General features: G+C 39.3%; 1 protein-coding gene across 1 annotated transcript in view; it reads left to right on the top strand.

Annotated features, from left to right (window-relative positions):
- Positions 1-20254, top strand: part of LOC109039674 (HEAT repeat-containing protein 5B) — a gene marked incomplete at its 5' end in the record, with an annotated part of 181965 nt that overhangs the window by 118340 nt on the left and 43371 nt on the right. The window contains 5 exon segments of the mRNA XM_072296271.1: positions 3757-3996; positions 6226-6487; positions 14373-14567; positions 16436-16598; positions 18039-18154. Coding sequence (XP_072152372.1) covers positions 3757-3996; positions 6226-6487; positions 14373-14567; positions 16436-16598; positions 18039-18154 — 976 coding nt within the window.

The raw sequence follows: 20254 nt of genomic DNA, 5'->3' as shown, positions 1-20254 counted from the left end.
TGCTGTCTCTGGTAAGGAAGTCTCTGTTTAAATGGCTTAATCCGCCAGGATACCACCAAGTAAATCCTATCGGGTCTGAAAGGATGTGAAACTAACATCTTAGTCCATAGTCCAGGCATTAGAGACTTAAAAACGTAAAGGACTACACCACGGGTGCCTATCCCCCTATTTTTGGGTCGTAAAATCCGAATTTGAAGTTTGCTGCCTTGTAGGTATGAGGCGCTTTCCGTAAAATTGAAAAAATGTTGCCAAAGGTCCGTGTTTTCCAGGTTTTGGCTTATAACTTTTTTTGTAATGCAAAAATCGAAAATCCGGTGCATACATAATCTCCTTTAGCAAATTCTTTCCTATAAAATTAGTGAAAAAAAATCCAAAAATCATTTTAGGGTCATTTTTAGACCAAAGTACCCCCTTAACGCGTGCCCATGCCCATGCCCATGCCCATCTTGTTGCCCTCCAGCTTACCTCCTGGTTATTCGTCCTTTATGGCTTCCCTAATTTCGCAGATGTCATCAAAAGCAGTGCTTAAGTCTTGCACGCTCCTTACTGATACAAGTGTCTGGAGTCTGGGGGATTAGTTTCACCGCCTACGTCCAGTAATCAAAGGGGCGTTGTATCGACACAAGACAACTCACCTCACATTGCTCGTATAATCTTTTTAGGAGTGAAAATTATTATTTAGCCCCTTTTGGAACTGGGAAAAAGTTACTTGCAGCTTTTTCACCATGAGTGTGAAAACAACATGTTTCATTTGTGGAAGGCCACTTTTAGATCTCTCAGTTCGAGAAGTTAAACAAAAATGTGTCCATTCTTTGCCCGCCCCAAGTCAAACGCGAAAAAATGGTGAAATTTCAGTTTTGTACAGACTAAAAACCAGCTATCAAAGTAAAATTGTTAGAAAAATAGGGCAATGACATCATTATTTCAAGGTCCCATAAAACGTCAACGTTCGTCACTAATCGTAATACAGATCTCCTAAATACTACCTAATTTTCTTTTACACTCAAAAATATACTGATTCTAAAGCCGAACGCAAACGCATCGTATAATCTGATACAGAAATCGTTCTGGAGGATATTCGTTCTAATCTTCATAACCCAGATGAATATGCTCAGACAGATAAATTTTTTGCATGTTTTAAAAATGATATTCCAGATACACTCAGAACTTTCTGAGACAACGTCATTATGAAGCATAAAAAGATGACGTGGGAAAGTGGAAAATCAAAAGCAAAGCAATACTTCATACTACTACTACCACTAGCATTGCTTCATAACTGCTGCTATAGACCGAAATCACGCCACTCCCCAGTCCAGCTTGGGACTTCTCGGTGATACATTGAATCGCTCTCTTCGGTAATTGAAAGCGGCACAGAGACCGCACAAGAAAAACGTTCCAAATGTCACTGAAATGCGATTGTCCATTGTCAAAACATAAATATTTAATCATAAAAATCTAAGATATCTTGCTTTAACTCTGTTTTTCCTTCATCCACACAGTAAATTTTATTTTCAAGTACAAGTCGCAATATTAGACACGAATGAATGAACTTACATAGAAGAAACTATCTAAATAAATGCTCATGCTGCTTCATGCAAGTTATTTACAACAGCTCCATTGCATGAATACGTAGAACGAAACGGTAATTAGCACAGCGATCAATTTACATGGGAGATGTAACTATTTCTGTGTCCGTATACTTTTTTCACGGTTTAACTTAAGTCCTTTACCTATGTTGAAAAAAGAGGAATCCCTTACTATGAAGGAGGAAATGGTAGATTTTCAAGGAGAGGCAGCAAATTGGTCTGGTGATGAGCAAGAAAAAGTAAATTTTTGAAAATTGACTGTTTTTTTGCAGAGTGTACTTAAAAACATTGTGGTAAATTTTACCAGAAGTATGAATAAATTCTATCATTAGTCTATTTGAATTTTGTCACAGTGATACTGTACGGTAAAGAAAACCAGACATCTGATAGCATTTATCATATTTTTGGTAAATACGTTTATAGTTACCAACGGTATTTGCTGCCAAAGAGTTTATTCGTAATTATCATACTCATGGCACTATACTTCAAGCTTTAGTCTGGAATCAGGATCTGGCTCAATTCCCTGTAACCCCTTCGCCTATCAATTTTAGATGGCAAAAAGTTGAGGACATATATGAGCCAATAACCTCATTTATTCCTTGCATTCCAGACTTGGTCTGGGAACTTTGCCGATGCAACTGTGTTAAAAAGCGCCGCACTTTACCTTGCGTCTGTAGGTCACAAGGGTTAAAATGCACAGAACTGTGCAAATGTGAGTGTGCTATTGTGACAACATAGAGACCTCCGATGATGAGGGAGAAGATGAAGAGCCCATTGATGAATCCAGCGACAGTTATGATGCGTAAATCAATCAGAGCTCAAGATATTTTCTCTAGAGCTTCTATACTTGAATTGTTAATATATTAAGGAAAAATGGGCAAGGTAACATGGTAATTGGTAAGGTACTAGGGTATTATGGCATGGTAATATGGTAAGGTAATATTGTATGGCATGGTAATATTGTAAGGTAAGACGGTATGGCATGGTAATATGTGAAGGTATTTAATGATTTTTGGTAATTTGAGGCAAAATCTATGTAACACAAATCTTAAATTGAAAATACATTTTTTTAATCATTGAAGGAAATACATTGAAAAACATGTTAAATCTATTTTGCTTATCACTTCTTTTCCCAAACACACATTTATTCTTCTAACATTGTTCAGTCTTACTCGCTGGTCAGGTCCAGTGATACCTTACTCGACGCCATACGCCGATAATAAAAAAACAGGTTTCGGTCGGCGGCCATTTTGGCCGCCATATTGGATTTTGGGGTTTTTTTATGGGCCGTACAGTGAGTTGTAACTCTGTTTTGAAACCTTTGACCACACAATACAATCATTGGCCGCCTTACCAGACGGCCAAATGAGAACTGAGCGATTTTCGCGCCGGGTGGGTATTTTCAGCCGCCATGTTGGATTTGCGACATTTCTTTTGATCGGAGGGTATTTTAAACATCATATGCGGGTTTTACGACCCAAAAAACATAGGAATCGATACCTCACATGCCATAATACGGAATTTTTAAAAATAAGAGCTACCGAGCCGCCGCCATTTTGTTTTTGCGCTTTGGGCGCTTTCTGCACGATTTTCAAGGTTATCACCATCCAAATTCTGATTCTAGACATCATAACGAAGAGATTGATACCACTCACCAACTTTTTTCAGAAAGTTGCACACGGATGTACATAATATGAGAACAGACAAAAGCATAAGAAACCTTTTTGTGCAAAATTTGATGAGGAATATATTTTAAACTGAACGCAACTCACCATCTCCAACCGTCCTCGAGGTACAGCCGAAAAATCGATTTTCTAGCCTTTTGGGGTCGGAGGGGGGGGGCTAAGCACAAGGGATATCAATGGGGACTTTTACCCTGTGCCTCTCTAGACCCTAACAAGCAACTGTAGCCAAAAATCGCCTGTATGGAAATATTTTCCTCTAATTTTCCTAATTTGACTGGACTATTTTGTGGGAAACGTATCGGCTCTTCCCATCTTTTTCTTTTTGCGTAAATTAGTTTCAGTATTTTTAGTCAGAAAGTTCTGAAATCCTCAAAGTGTTATTTCTTTAAAAACACATTTTAGTATTATAGCTGTAAGCTGTTTTACTAGCTCAACCATGCTGCTCAAATAGCTCTGCTTCATCGTTATAATTTATTTTATCCTAGGTCGGCGCTGCACTGAGGCCAGCTTTTGCAGCCGATACCTCTAGCCATGTAACAGCCACTGCCTGCGAAGTTTGCAGTGCCTGGATTGGCAGTGGAACAGTCCGAGATTTAAGTGATCTGCGCCGCGTTCATCAACTGTTAGTATCCTCTTTAGCTAAATTAAATCGTCCATCTCATGCGCTCTACAATGAGGCTCTCGCAACTCTCGAAAGGTTGGCCATTCTGAAGGCATGGGCTCAGGTATGTTGTATTCTGGTTTCGTTACTTCCGGGTCCAGGTGAGAAACTTGAGTTCGGAGAGTTTAGAAGCATTTGAATCCCACTCTTCAGCAATGTATAGAGTTATTTGATTGCAATGGCTAAGTTATTAAGAAAGCATTTGGTGTATGATAAATTGTATGAAAGGACGTTCTCGAATGTGGACAAGGTTCCGGGTTCAATCCTTTGAGGTAACTAGTCATTGTGGCCGCAGATGACTGTACCATGACCCTTGTCGTAACAGGGTGTGGGAGGGACACAGTCAGGTAGTAAGTAATCAGTTTGCACTGTTTGACTGGGTCATGAAAAAATCGATGATCACCCAAAGTGTGCACAATTGCCATTGCTACCGATCCATGGAGACTGAAGCAACTAAGCCCACCTGGGTGGAGGCATGACTAGAGATTGGAAAATTTCGCTGGTATTTTTTCCCAATTTCGCTGTCATTTGTCCCGAATTTCGCTGTTATTTTGCTGATTTCGCCGTTATTTTTGCATTGCTTTTACATTTGACAGCTTAAAATAAAGCTTTTACTTTGATTTAACAACCCGTCCCTCAGTCTTTTTCTCTCTCTCTCCAGTCCTATTTTACATAAGCACTTTAATACTAATATAATTTTTTCTTTATAAAAAAATATCTGTTGCTAACTTTGTAATTTCTTTATTTTGAATACAAGCTGGGCAAATTTTATCTTACATGCGTATACACATAAATTTCACGAAAATGTGCGAATTTCACCGATTTCGCGGATAAGTATGGATGATTTCGCATATTCCGCGCGATTTCGCGTTAAATCTGGAAAATGGCCGATTCTGCGTTATTTCGCTCTATAATTTCGTGATCAGGGGGTCATAATCGGTGCTTTTGTCTGGTATTTAGATTCCTAAGCACATTTTGAAAATTTCGCGGCGGCGAAATTTACCAATCTCTAAGCATGACCGTGCTCCAAAAGTCCGTGCTTGGTAGTGTTTGCCACAGTCGTTGATACAACTTATTGTTGACATAATAGACGGCTGCTGAGCCTCGTGGAAATATGATGAGTGTATCATGAGATTGAGTTCAGGAGCAGGATGGCAGAGTTTCTGCCTGTGCCTTGACCCCTTAAAGGGGCCTAGCCGGTCAGCCCTGGCCTCCTCCTTCAGAAGATTGATATCACTCACAGCTTTCTCCCTGAAATCAGAAATTATGAATAACTAGGGGGCTGCACTCCCTGACCGATCCTCGAGGTTGCTCTTATGATTTTCTTTATGTAGTAAGATAGGTGTTACAGTAAAATGGTCATGCAAACGTTCAAAATGTGCTCTAATGGGTGAATATTTTTTTTGAGTAAACAATGTATACTGTTAAACACAATCTATACTCCATCAGACGCCATATAGGCAATTTACTCATCAGATAGTGTGAGTACTGGTGTAACCCTAGAGCAAATGTTAAAGATGCTCCATATGGTACATGCGGGCTAAGCGGGTATTGTATTCAATAATTCGAATCAGAGTTTTCATTGTTCCGGAAATGTGTCAACATCAGGTGCCAGGCCTATTCTTGAAAAGAACGGCTCAGATTACTAAGTATGTGCTCTTCAGGAACTGGATAACTTTACAGGATCGGACAGTATTTTCAACGGTTGAGACACTAAAGTCAAACATGATAAGAAAGCAATGTATCTTGCTAAGGAATTGAAAAGTTTAGTTAGTTAGGTAGTCAAATAGGAATAGTTTTTGCTGATAAAGCTGCAAGTGCTTCGATTTGAAAGAAAAGGTAAAAATGACTGCAAGTACACTAATTTTGTGTAATTATGAATAAGAGGATACTGATATTCGTGAATATTGCAGGCTAATATTTTGTTGAAATTACCTTCACTGCGTTGATTTTTTTTTGTCAAAATTACTTTAGCCACAAAAGTTTCCTGAAAACTCTCTAACTGTGCTGTGTAGTAATACATCAGGAAAATGTGTGTATTTTTGTTGAAAATTTACTCTGATGTATGCAGGTTTCTATGATGATTAGTTTACCATCTTGATCGGTGAAAATTCACATCTTATGGTTTGAATCTTATGCCAGAAGGAGACAAAACAAATTCTGAGAAACAATTCTAAGAAACAGATAAAATGGAAATCCTCTAAGAAAAATGTCCACTTTGTGTACTTTGTATTCAAACGTCTGGTATCTATCTTAGTGATAAGCTTTATTCAGATTTGGTTTGTTTTTGCAGGTTTATATAGTCGCAATGGTAAACAATGGAAGTGCCCCCAGTTTCGGGATAGTGTCTCTAAATGCCTTCAACTCCACGGCGGACTCAACTAAATCGTCTTACAATCAGTTTTTGCCTAGTGGCAATGGCAGTGATGATGAATTTGGGGGCTTTGAGTGTCGAGGGGAAAGTCTGTTAGGTCTTGTACAACCAGAGCTGAAAAGTTTGTCTCAGCACTGGCTTGCTGCTCTGCAAGATTATGCTCTTCTTTCGCTTCCATCAGGTAAAAAATATCTTTATTTTTGAATGCTAGGAAGATTTCTCTTCAATTTAAATATTCTGTGTTCAGTTCAATATTTTAGTTTTGGCATGCTCAGCGGGCTAACTATTGAATTTTATGAACAAAGAAGACATAGGGAGTATAGAGCATTTCTATTAGTTGAAATTGGTGATTCCTATAGACCAAGAGAGAATTTGATGGACTAACTATAGGGTCTCTTGTGGGTTGCTGTTAGTTTTGTTCATTGCAACTACCCACTTCCACCAATAGGATCGTTTTATTTCCCTTTTGTCTTCGTTGTCTATCACTTTGTCTGTCAATTTCAATAATCAGCCTGCAGATGTCTTCGTGTCTATTAAGAACAAAATTGTGCCAGTGAATGTGAAATGAACAATATCGTAGAACAAGTCAAGAATAAGATTAGGTCAGCTTTTTTTTAAGGGAGGAGGATGTAATCAATGATTATCTAAAAGCATGCACAAGATATTTCGTTTCAAGTCATTGTCTCCAGACAGTATGATGAGGCAAAGTGAACCGAGATTAAGGACATATCATAGACATATGATATGTATATCATATTCATTGTGACATAGAATCTGTCATCAGTTAATGATGAAACACCTGCAATAGCTCAGTAACAAGAGTGGTATCGGGAACATTTTAGCATGGTAATATCAATTTTTCTTATTTTAGTTATCGTCTCAAGTCACAGATACCTAGTCAAAGAAGAAATTCATTTTGCAACCGATAAAAATTGGAAGAATCTGAAGTTTTTTTGGGGGGGAGGGGGGTGAATTGGTTAATTTTTCCCCCTGTTTTTAAGTTCAAACTCATGCGGGTAATTCTCTGCTATTTCTAAAATTTCTGCTCGAAATTTTCAAAAAATGAACTCTCAAAGATGCCTCGACAGATGTGTTTTCTAAAACTTCACATAATTTGGCACTTGGAATCAATAATGGTTTCCATAAGAAACAGATATTTTGTCTTCTGCCGGGCAGGCAGAAATTTTAAACCGGAATAAAACCTCAACTCTTTCCCTCTGCTTTTTTGTCCTTATTTTGTATAATTATCATCCCAAATTTTTGCCAACTCTGCAGAAATGTGTTGTAATTGCAATGAATTCTCATAAAAAAAGCCCTTAAACTGTCAGGAAATTAATTATCCCTAAAAAACGGCAGATTTTGGGAAGGAAAACTGAAATTTATCAAAAATTCTTCCTGCCCGTTTCTCTATTACCTCGGTGGATTTTTGTATTGAACACATATATCTTTTTTTTAGGTGTTACATCAATATAAGTTGTCAAAAATCTGTTTTTGCGCCAGAGAAACTCACAGGTATTTCTTTCAAAACTAATCCATAGCAAAACGGGGGCAGAGTTGAGAGAAAATGGGTGAGGTAGAGAGATTGATGTGACAGAGAGAGTGTTTAAGGGAATATCGGGGGGAGGAGAGGGGGTCAGGGAGAGGAGTGACGGGGAGGTACAGGGGGAGAGACAGACAAACACACAGGCATAAGTGATCTCACACTAACAATCAGTTTGTCTGTATGTCTCCCTTTATCTCCCCCTCTTTCCCTCTCTGAAAATTCAGAGAAATGGAGGGTTTTAGTTTGGTAATTAGTTAGTCAGTTGGTAATGGCAGCATAAACTATTTTTGTCAATAAGGACTCTCAAGACTTTTCAAGCACAATTAAGTCCCACTTCCTCAACTCTGTCCCGTCATAAAATGTTGCACTTAGGAGACTGAGTTAAGAAAATGGAGGCAGAGTCGTAAAGTCTGCATGTTTTGGTGGAAGAAAAAATTTGAAGTTATGTTTACCGCCAAAACAGAACGTACTCCTTGATTAGGACTAAGTAGTACGTTGAATATGTAAAAATAGTTGAATTTTGTTGAAGTTTGCCTATAAATGATGCAGGGACAGAGTTGAGCCGTTTCAGGATGATTTTAAAGGTCAAATTTATAAAGAATACCTTACAATATTTTGTCGGTTTTCGCAACAGTGGCACATATTGAGTGCAGTTAGAGCATAACCTTGAGTAACAACTTTTTTTCTTCAAACAGCCTCTCTGGTGCCTCTATGAAGCATAAAGTAGGCGGACAGAGTTGAGGTGAAAACCTTGTGACAAGCCCTCTGCCTCGCCGCCAGGGCCGGATTTACCCATAGGGCACTGGGGCGCATGCCCATAGCGGCAAATTTTGTGGGGCGGCAAATTTTGGCGATGGGCAAATTTTGGCGATGGGCAAATTTTGGCACTGGATTAATTGAAAGTTAAAGCGAGAAATAAGAGAAAAATGGAGACAGAGACGGAGCGAAGTGAAAAGATGAGCGACAAAATGTATGAAGGAAGGGAGTTGACGGGAGCGGCAAAGCTGTCGCTCTCTAGGTCCGGCCTCGAGCGCTAGGGTGATCGTTTGTTGGAGTGATCCCAAGGGAAACTAAACAACACGGCAATTTTTAACATCGAGGCAGACTTGACAATCAATTTAGACGTTGATGCTCTGGTTGACAGCTTTGCTAAACTGAAAACCCGGAGAAAAACCTTTGAGCCTGATCTTCCGAAAATACACTGTAAGTAATACATTGAGCTACACTAGCTTCAACTTCGTCTTCACATTTTATTTTTGCCTCATCCATCCATTCCATTTTATATATTCGTGGCGCATTTTGAAGCAGCTACGCGCACGCGCCCACGTGGCGCACGAGGGGGGGGGGCAAGATCAGACTGATGGCGTGGGAAGTTGGGAGTGCGGGGAGGGGGGGATACTGTTGACAATGTAGTGGCGAAATATTGCAGACCCAGGGGCGACAAAATGTGGCTTGCCCAGGGGCGGCAAAAAGCTAAATCCGGCCCTACTCGCCGCACGACAGGAATCTTAGTACGAGAAACAGAATTAAAGAAATGAAGAGTAGAAGGTCCATACATTCTAAAAATGTCAAGTTTAAGTAGTTAGCTTCGGTTGTTAGTACCCTACAGCCGTTTGAATTGCGGAACCTCAGTTGTGTGACAGGGACAGAGTTGAGATTTTTTGCCCCTCTCTGCCTGCTAGGAAACAGAGGTTTAGTTCTATGAAGTTTTCTGAGTATGCGTCTGACGCAGAAACTTATTCTGCATCAAAAATAATTTACCTGAACTCTGTTGAATGATATGTATGTCAGAAAAGCCCTTGTGACAGGAATAGTAGAAATGTCAGAGAATTACTAATGTAAATTCAAAAATTGAAACAAAAAGAAAGTCGCGAGTGCGCATGCTTGGCACCGCTGTAGAGCGCACCGGCTTGGCATCGCCGCGTTTACGCCGGCGAGCAAAGGAGGAAAAATAATATTTCGACACTTGGCGTCCGCTCGAATACTGCGACGCGCCAACAGGGAGCGCTGCGGCGAATCTGATCATTTTTAAGTATTTTGCATTTTTTTTTAAACTTTAATCCTTTTTTATTGGAATTCCAATTGTATGAATCGCCAAACCAAATTAGGCCAAGGGCAGTGATGTAAATTTGAGATTTTTTGTGTTAATGTTCATCTTTGCAATGGTGAACGAAACTCGAGCACGTAGTTTTTTTTTGGAGTTGCAAATCGGTGACCTCCCAACCAGACCCGAAATTCGAGGGGGGGAGGATTTTCCGATCCAGCAGACAGTCAAGCAAAGAAAACAGTGCGTCGGTCGAGGTGCAGCGGGGTGAGTTCGCATTTCTCTTTGGGTTCTTATAAGGTAAGCGCAGACCCAAGAATTCTGAAGCGTTTAGTTTTAATTATTGGAGATGAATATTTACTATTTATTCTTACAGTGAACCCCCTCAAGTTTTGGTCAGACAGTTAGAAAACTGGTAAGGATTAATTTGTATGTCTGGAAAATGTTGCCGAATCTCATCGTAATTTTCTAATTAAATACATCTCTGTAAATTTGGGAGAACGCTTTCGACTTCTTAAGAAGTAGAGCGAAGTAGTGATGCGCGGTCTAAGCAGCATCAAACCTAGCTTTGCAAAAATTCCCTTTCCCTTTGATTTTTCTAATTTTTGGTCTCTCTCTCTCTCTCTCTCTCAGTTTCAATTTTCCCTCCCTATATTTTTTCTTTATGACGCCGGAATCCAGGCTTCCCACTGCAGGCCATCAGGCACCGTTAAAGTAGGGACGGCGGATCTTTTTCCGCGGTTCTCTTGTTGTGGCCCCAAAGACCTGACTCAGCGTTTTGCGCTGGAACAGGGAGATTCGCCCCGTTACAGGGGTGAGGCTGTTTCAGGCTCCTCTAGTTGTATCCAAATGGGTTTGCTTGCCCTGCAATCCTCTAAGTGTGAATCCTATCTACCAAGTTAATAAAAGAGAATAGTTTTTAGCAGTTTTATTCCTTGTAAAGGATATCTGTTTCTAAGTGACAGATAAAATTACAGACCTCTTATCCTGGATCATTTGGTCAAGAGACGGGGTATGCAGATTTATTGGATTTTGGACAAAAAAGTAGCGATAAGTTCCTCAACGAGGTGAAGGTGGAGATGTCAAAGCAAGTAATTAGGTACATTTTGATCAGAATCAAATTTTCACTGGAGCCTGGTTTCTTTTGAAGACATTCCACTTTCTATTTTTCTTGCAACCAGAATACAATGCAAAGTTAATAGACAGCCAGCTGACAGTATTTTTGCGTTTGGAAATATTTCATCAGTGCAAGATTTTTTTTGAAAAAAAAAAAACAAACAAACAAACAAACAAACCATGGAAACTACCATGAAATGACATCTATCATACCATTTGGATAAAAATGCTGGGAATCGGAAATGAAATGTGATGTAATAAAGGGTACAATAATGCATCGGAGTGACCAAGTTTGCAATGAAGTTAGAAAATTGTTGCAATTTTACAGGAGCGCAGAAATATTTCCTTCAAAACTCACCTCTGAATTTTCAAACTAGTTATCTCATTAAGGAGGAGCCAGTCTTAATTTTCCACACGTACTCTTTCAGGGGAATTTTTCAAGGAAATAATATACTTACAAGGGGAGCTTCCCAAGTGTAACCGGAATTTCGAGTTGAAATTTCGCATGAAAATACTAGAGATGATTTTACAGATGCCGTATTTTTTCGTTTTTTCGAATGGGGTTGGGAAAGCCCTGAAAAATAACGCGAAAGATGCGGAAAAAACGCGTGCGCTATGCGAGTGGAGCCGCCTGTGCGGGCGGCTTCCAGCGGCACAAGGTAGACATAGGTGACAGAAGCGGATCTTTCTAAACAGCACCCCATCGTCAATCAATAGCGTGCTCGCTTCGTAAGCGGGATGTCCCTGAATCGTATTCCGACATCTAGCCGTAATTTTCATCTTACTTTATGCTTGTTTATTTTTCACTTACTTTCTTTTTTGCACCATTCTCTCTGCCACCCGACTTACGAGGTAGAATACGTTGTGACTGAAGATTTTTTACATATGAGGACTTATATGTAAGAATAGCGGTCGCTGTGGTTCTATATGATAAAAAAACACCTTACACACAGCCAAGAGGATTTTGAGAAAAAAAAAATTTCAACCCAGTGCGCACAGAGCCTAAACATCGAGATTTTACCGGTTTTTCGGGCATTTTCGCCATATATTTTTGATATTTTAGCCAGCAACACGGAATTTAAAGCGAGATGTCCAAAAATTGGTACAAACCTAGCACATACCTTGCAAATTGAGGGAAAATGTTTGTTTTTCTCTTAGGTCACTCTCACTTCGCTCGGTAATGCCCAAACTCTCCGCTCGGCAGCTCTAAAAATCGAAATTTCGCCGTTTTTTAACGTTTAATGAACTTTTTGAGCAGCCTATAATGGTAGTGAAAATTCGAAAATTTGTGGAAAGCAAGACTATACCATCAGTATGGAAGGGCAAATGTCAGAAAACTCCTAGGTCTTTTATTTTTTGCCAAGCTATGCCCATAATGGTGGAAAACCCAATTTTTACCGTTTTTTCGCGTTCGAAAATTTATTGGACGCCCTGTAATGACAATGAAGGTCCGAAAATTTGTGGAAAGTAAGTTCATACCGTCTGTATGGAATAAAAAATTTTACTTGGTTCCTACGTCTTATATTCTTCGTCCAACGATACCCGAAATGGCAGCAAAAACGTCAAAAATACCTCAAATTGGCCGTTTTTGGAGAATTTTTTTGAACACCTTGTAGTGGCAGTGGAGGTTCGAGAATTTGTGCAAAGTAAGTTCATACCCTCCGCAAGGAATAAAAAAGTCTACTTGGTTCCCATGTCTTACATTCCTCATTGTGCGGTGCCCACAATCACTTCGAAAACGTCAAAAATACCTCAATTCGTCCGTTTCTTCAATGGCGAAATTTATTAGACATCCCGTAATGACACTGGAAGTTCGAAAATTGGTGAAAAGCAAGTCCATACCACCAGTATGGAAGGGCTTTCAAAAGATCCATAGATGTTTGATTGTTTGTCGCACGGTGTCTTCAGATGTACAAAAATCGTGAAAAATACCTCCTTTTTGACCGGTCTTTCGCTATTAAAATTTAATAGACACTCTGTAGTGACAGTGGAGGTCAAAAACTTTGCTAAAAGTTAGTTCATTCCATCTTCATGCAATAATAAATTCTACTTCGTTCCTATGTTCTGCATTCCTCGTTGTGCGGTGCTCGCAATCGTATCGGGAACGTCAAGTATACCTGAATTCGGCCAATTTTTCGTGTGAGAAATTTTTTTCGCCCCTGTTATGACATCGGCGACTCTTATAAGTGCAAGCAAATATATGTTGTACTTCACTAAGGAACGGCAATTTTTCTAAGACCCTTACATTTTTAATTGTTGTCGCTAGACGCCCTAAAGTCTTAAAAGTCTTAGAGGGTATTTTATTTTATACATAAATTTGAGGTATTTTTTACGTTTTTGCTGCCATTTCGAGTATTGCAGGACGAAGAATGTAAAACGTAGGAACCAAGTAAAATTTTTTATTCCATACAAACGGTATGAACTTGTAGTGACAGTGGAGGTCGAAAACTTTGCTAAAAGTTAGTTCATTCCATCTTCATGCAATAATAAATTCTACTTTGTTCCTATGTTATGCATTCCTCGTCGTGCGGTGCCCACAATCGCATCAGAGACGTCATCAAATATATCTGAATTTGGCCAATTTTTCGTGCGTGAAATTTCTTTGGCATCCTGTTACATATGACATCAGCGACTCTTGTAAGTGCCAAGCGAATATATGCTCTACATCAGAACGGAACGGCAATTTTTCAAAGACCCTTATATTTTTTATTGTTGTAGCCAGACGCCCTAGAGTGAAGCGAAAACTTTAAAAATACCTAAATTTATCCGTTTCTTTCTTTCAATACTAGCTTCTTAAATTGTTTCGGACCTCCACTGTCAGTACAGGGTGTCTGCAAAAATAATTCGGAAAAAAATGTTATGAATTCCTCGTTGTGCGGTGCCCGCAATCCCGTCGGAAACGTCAAATATACTTGAATTCCGCAAAAATTTTTTCCGATGTTCAGGCTCTGTGCGCTCCAGGTTAAAAAAATTTTTTCTCAAAATCCTTTTGGCTACCGTGTTTTTTTATCACATAGAACCATTTAAGACCGTGCAACATTTGGTTTTGACGATCTAAGAAAATAAGTTCCACTCTACCCAACCCCCAACCTGGAGGGCCAGGGTTTGATTTCGGAGTTGCCTCTCATTGCCATGTTGCTTTCACCACAGCTAAGAGCCGTGTCTACTCACTCCCTTTGAGGCAGGGGCTACCAGCTGGGGTCCGCAGGATTGCTAGACCTGCTCACAGCTTTGTATTACTCATAAAAAAAAGTTATCAGATAGAAAATGTCAGGTATTTCGGCTCTTTTTTGATGAGTTCTGTTCAAATTACATTCTTTTTCATCATTCTGAAATTTTTACTCTCTGTTACCATGATCTTAGAATTTTCAAGCCAATTACCTCATGAAGGAGGAGCTTTCTACACAACAGACACAATGGAAAGCTGCAAAACACATTATTCAGCATCTTGGCCACCCATCCTTCACGCTGCTGCGCTGTGGCTGAACTCAGTAGAATTCAATGTCAGCAATAATGATTTTAAGTCGAGCAGTATGGATGTTTTCATTTTATTATTTGGTAAGTTGAATGTCACCGCAAATCTAAGCCGAATTCTTGGAATTTGGAAGATTATGCACTATGAAGCATCATTGAATTGTTTGAGTATACTAAAATGGTTTGTTTATTGCTAATGAGACACATTTTTTTATGTTAACCTTTAAACACAATAATCTTTTCTGCAGTTAAAATTTGAATCCTTAAAAAGAACAAAAATATTCCAAAAACTGAATGAAAAAAAACTAATAGAACTCCAAACGGATAGGTTGACAGTTTTTTGCTTTCCAAAATCCTGCACAATGGACCGCTCAGCAAGGTTCGAATTGAGACATTTTGATGTATTTTCTTTAATAAGCACGTAGAGAACGATTTGCAAAATGCAAATTACTGAAATCAGCTCCCAACCAAGGTATTAATGTTTTTATTTAGCATTGGATATCAAGAATGTGAATTTCCTGCTCACAAGGAAAACAAGAGTCTCCTGCAATCCAATCGCGCACTACAATGGTTTGGGTAGACTTATCAATCAAGCAGTGTTCCTTCCCCAACCTGTGATTTTCAAAGTGTGAACAATGTACAACAGCTGAGCTAAATCACCGATATTGAAGTTGTCATATTCACATGCTGCAAAGACTGTTACGGCAACGTTCAGTGTATGATTTAACTCAGTTAGATTGTTTTCTCTTTGAGCGAGAAATTTTAATTCATGCATGGAAAAAGTCAACATCTTTGTTGGGAGTTACTTCCGGTAATTTTTGTTGTACATATTTTATTCTATGTGAGCTTTTGAAGGAGATACGTATATCAGAAGTAGCAGTGATTAGCTCGCTTTGCAAGGTGTCTTGCCTAACCGGGGAGTGCCCCTGGAACCCGAGCCCCTCGCTTTGCGATGAACTTGCGACTCACTCAGCAAGCCGCCCCTCATAGCTTTTAACTTTAATGAAAAGACAACATCTTTTTTTTCATCGAATTGCACAAAAATTCGTGATGCTGGAGCAGAGAAAGAATTTTAAGCCTTGGTCGCCATCTCAGATTTCGGGATTTTAAAAAATTCGAGTGTCTTGTCAAAAAATATCTCCTCACACCGAGTGTTACAAAAATTGATGGAGCAGTAGCCGAGACAGCAATTTAGTCAACATCCGACATCTTAAATGTTGAAAATCTGATTAAAAATTTGAGTTTCCCGTTGAAAATACCCCCTAATTCCGAGTTTCATAAAAATCCATCGAACAAGAGGCGACACAGCATTTTAAACCACGGCCGCCATCTTGGATTTTGAAATTTTGAAAATCTGACCAAAAATTCGAGCTTCTCGTCAAAAAGAACCCCTTTATACAGAGTCTCACGAAAATTGATCGAAAATAAAGGAGTAAGAAAAAAGAGAGGAAGTCAAATAAACATACGACCAATGAGGCGAATGACCTATAAGATGGAACATAAACATACAGTCAAAAATGGAAGACAGATTTGAGGAGATACTTAGGTGCAGGCAGACCAACACTTTGTACGTGAAAGGAGTAAGGGGATGGAAAAGTTCGCGAGGTAGGCACACAGTTTAAAGATCGAACGCGATCGAGGCACGCAACACAGAACACACGGTGGCCCTGCTGTGACGTCATGCGACAAAATGGCTTCGGCCAATTTTTTTTATCCAGGGGAAGCAGAGTGAATGGTAACAGCAGCTATATAGAGTAAAATGCTAAACTTTGTACCTTGTCTAGTGGTTCGTTGAACAACTCTCGTAACTACGTAGAGGCAAAATAGAATATAAGTGGATATGTGTAACTTTGGGGAAGGAGATATATGATTATGTAGTTTCATCATTAGTTTCCTTTTTCACACTTAACTGCAGGGCTGTAACTTATTTCATTATGACCTTGATTTTGTAGGAATTAGTATAGAAGCGTTATGCAGTCCTAGGCTCTCTGAATCCGAAGAAAATGTATTATCTTGTTTACACTCTCTGTACACAATTTTAAACTGCCCAGCACCTCGTCAAATGTTAATGAGTGATGCTTCCTTATCAATTGAATTGTGTAATGTTTTCTTAAGGTGAGTGCCTCTTTTCCACTAATTTATAATTTTCCTACTCTGTTAGGGCTCAGAAAGCTTTTTAACTAAATTTGTAAAGGATGTTGTAGAAAAACTTCCTTCTTTTTCGTATTAAATAGTTTAAAAATCCCTCCAACGTAAAAATAAGTGTTCCTAAATTTGGAAGAATTTTTAAAGTTAAGATAAGAGCTGTAATTATTACAAGAGGAAGTTTTTCCAAATTTTTCTTGTTGAGTGCTACTTGCAATCTGGAATTCCTAACCGACATTTTCTCTACCCAGATAACCATAATATTGCAGGAATCAATATGGTAAAACCGCAATCAAACAAACTTCAGTATATCTATATTTTCAACGTCGGACAACTTTTGTGGGTGCCGCCAAAATCTCTGCACTTTCTCGGGTTGTGATTAGTAATTGCATGACATATCTTTCATCTGTGAGATTAAAATTTGATCTGTTTTTGGGGAGAACATCTGAAAATTACTCCTTGGATGACTTGAGTTTTCCAAAAAATTTTGGGGGAGGTCCCATAGATTCCCTCTTTGGAACTACATCAATCCTCCGAACCCTTCTTCAGAGAAAGAGGAGTCCCACAAACCCCCCCTGCAGGTGGGGTATCTTTTAGTTCCCCTCAGATCCCCCTTGACTTAGTGCCCATCTGCTCCCTCCCACTAAAAAGTTCCCAGCTCTGCCCATTCTGATGCCTGAGAGTTGTGTGATGGCAGCAGTAAAATGTGAAAAGATCTCACAATCTATGAGAAATCTTTTACTGCTAAAAATTTAGGCACAAAGCAGTTGATGAAAGAACTAACAGGAACCGTTAGTCAATCACAGGCTACATCTAGAGTAGCTTGATAGAGAGAGTATCGCCTTGTGACTATGGCTTTCCTCCATCTTGAGCTTCATGGAACTCTTAAGACCCTAAAATGGCGGATGCTGTTAATAAATGTAAAAACACAATGGCTTAAAATTTATTTTTATTTGCATATTGCTATAAGAACTTAACTCAAATGCATTATTACGACGTATTTAGTTTGTTTTATGGTTAATCATGTGCTATTCTCGAGAAAAATGATCTTTGACACAGTTTGGTTGGCAGCATGTGCAGTTGGTGACTATCAAAAGTTGGCCATTACCGGCTCCCCTATCATCAAAAACCAAAGCAAAGCCCCCCCCCCCCCCCTAAGCCCCCTGGCCTTTTTTGGGTCCTAAGGTCTCCCATGGAAAGTGGAGGGGCGAGATGTCCATACTCTCTATCAAGTTACTTTAGCTACCTCTATCCTGTTACTCAAGGCTCTGGTACCTGTGCAGCCTATGGTTTGAATTATGGCTCTTATTTTTACCCTGAGCATTTTTGAACTTTGAGCAACCTCTTTCCAATCTTGTCTCTTTATTATACAAATTTTAATCTTAATCCCTTGTTCCTTTCCATTTTTAGGTTACTATTGTCTAGATATGAAGAACCAACACAAAAATTAGTAATAGCTGTAATAAAACAAAGTGTTCATGCTGCTCAAGAAAATCTAGATCAAGAAAAACAATCCAAGATCAAAGGTATTGACTCACCAGAGCTGTGATTATAGTAAATTTTGAAAGTGAATGGTCAAATATTCACTATTATGAATACATTTAAATTAATTCAGATGCTTTTTTTAAATGCAAATAGTGCTAAGGTGTACAGAAAGGACTAATGATTTACAATTATGTCTGATTTCGTCTGTATCTATACTACGAGGGGCGATCAAAAAGTAAGTTTGAACCCCCTCTAAAATCCACAAAATTGGACCAAAGAGGTTGTCCCATTTTCCATAGGCAATGGCCTCAAGAGCTTTTCCATCCATACTTTCAGGAATCATGACGTATCATCGGAGAAGCCTAAATCCGGTGTCATTTCTCGTCTAGCCCCCCAGGGGGAGGGGGTCAAAGGTCAAACGCTCCAACCGCCATAACTTTTGAACGAATCGTCGGATCAACTTGATCTTGGGCTCAAATGAAAGCTCTTAACAAAACCTTTCATTTGATGTATAGTAGTGTCTATTTTTGGTAATTTTTCAACGTAAAAAAATCATTTTTTGATTTTTCAAGCGTTTTCTCAAATTCGAAACGCATGAAAACCGATTTAAATAAAAGTCCTTGATTCAAGCTTTGAAACGAGCTATCGTTGAACTTGGGGAAATGAATGGTTCAAAAGTTATGACCATTCAGAGTTGGCGTGGCGCGCTATTTTCGAAGCGCGCGGAGTGTATACTCGCGTGCCACCCCTCCCAACCTTTCCCCCTGGGCCCTGCTTCAGTTGATAACGGATGCAGAAAGATTCAAAGCTCCTTCCACCTAAAGAATGACCAGTCATTAGTGTTAAGTCACTTTTATTTCTAACGAAAAAAGGGAAATCAAAATAAATTAAATGCTAATAAACGATAAGACGCTGGCATGCATTATTTTTTCGCCCCCCCTCCATGATTTAATATTTAATAGCCAGATCAAGCTTCTTTTACCACAAAATGCACTCAAAAGCTGTAGATGATATTCATAGGGTGTGGTACGCAACTAGCCGACCAGCACTTGAACGTGCATTTACTACTGAATATCTCTCCCTCACCTCTCCCCGATCTATTTCCCTCTCATCAAGATTTACCTGCACGGGAATAATCAGATACCGTAATGATGAGAGGCTTGATTTGGCTACATCAAATATTGAATCATGGAGGGTGGGCGAAAAAATAATGGATGCCAGCGTCTTATCGTTTATTAGCATTTAATTTATTTTTATTTCCCTCTTTTTGTTAGAAATAAAAGTAACTTAACACTAATGACTGGTCATTCTTTAGGTGGAGGGAACTTTGGACCTTTTTGTATCCATCGTCAGCTGAAGTGGTCACCGGGGGGAAAAGGTAGGAAGGGGTGGCACGCAAGTATACACTCTGCGCGCTTCGAAAATAGCGCGCCACGCCAGCTTTAAACGGTCATAACTTTTGAACCAATTGTTTCCCCAAGTTGAACTATAGCTCGTTTTAAAGCTTGAATCAAGGGATTTCATTTGCATTGGTTTTTGTAATTATTCATGCGTTCCGAATTTTAGAAAACCCCGAAAAACTGAATTTTTTGGGCTTGAAAAATCAAAAAATGATTTTTTTACGTTGAAAAATTACCAAAAATAGACACTACTATACATTAAATGAAAGGTCTTGTTAAGAGTTTTCATTTGAGCCCAAGATCAAGTCGATCCGACGATTCGTTCAAAAGTTATAGCGGTCGGAGCGTTTGACCTTTGACCCCCTCCCCCTGGGAGCCTAGACGAGAAATGACACCGGATTTAGGCTTCTCCGATGATACGTTATGATTCCTGAAAGTATGGATGGAAAAGCTCTTGAGGCCATTTCCTATGGAAAATGGGACAACCTCTTTAACAAACTTGGGCTTAAAATCTTTGTTAGGATATACTGAGTCTAAAAATCAAAAGTTGGAAGTAATCGGATAGGATGCGACCGCACGCCAGCCGCGGATTTGTGCCACGCCGTGAACTGCTCCCGCCACCTCAACTCTTATTTGAATCGTTAGCACGTAGTCCGGCCGATGTTGGGGGCTTTCTCCGTGAGGGGGACACTCGCGATGTTATGATAGTAAGATAATAGCGATTAAAAGTAGTATGATAAC

This window comes from Bemisia tabaci, chromosome 2, assembly GCF_918797505.1.
Source record: "Bemisia tabaci chromosome 2, PGI_BMITA_v3".
Taxonomy (NCBI): Eukaryota; Metazoa; Arthropoda; class Insecta; order Hemiptera; family Aleyrodidae; genus Bemisia; species Bemisia tabaci.
The sequence above is the reverse complement of the archived record's forward strand: the minus strand, read 5'-3'. Positions and strand labels throughout refer to the sequence as shown.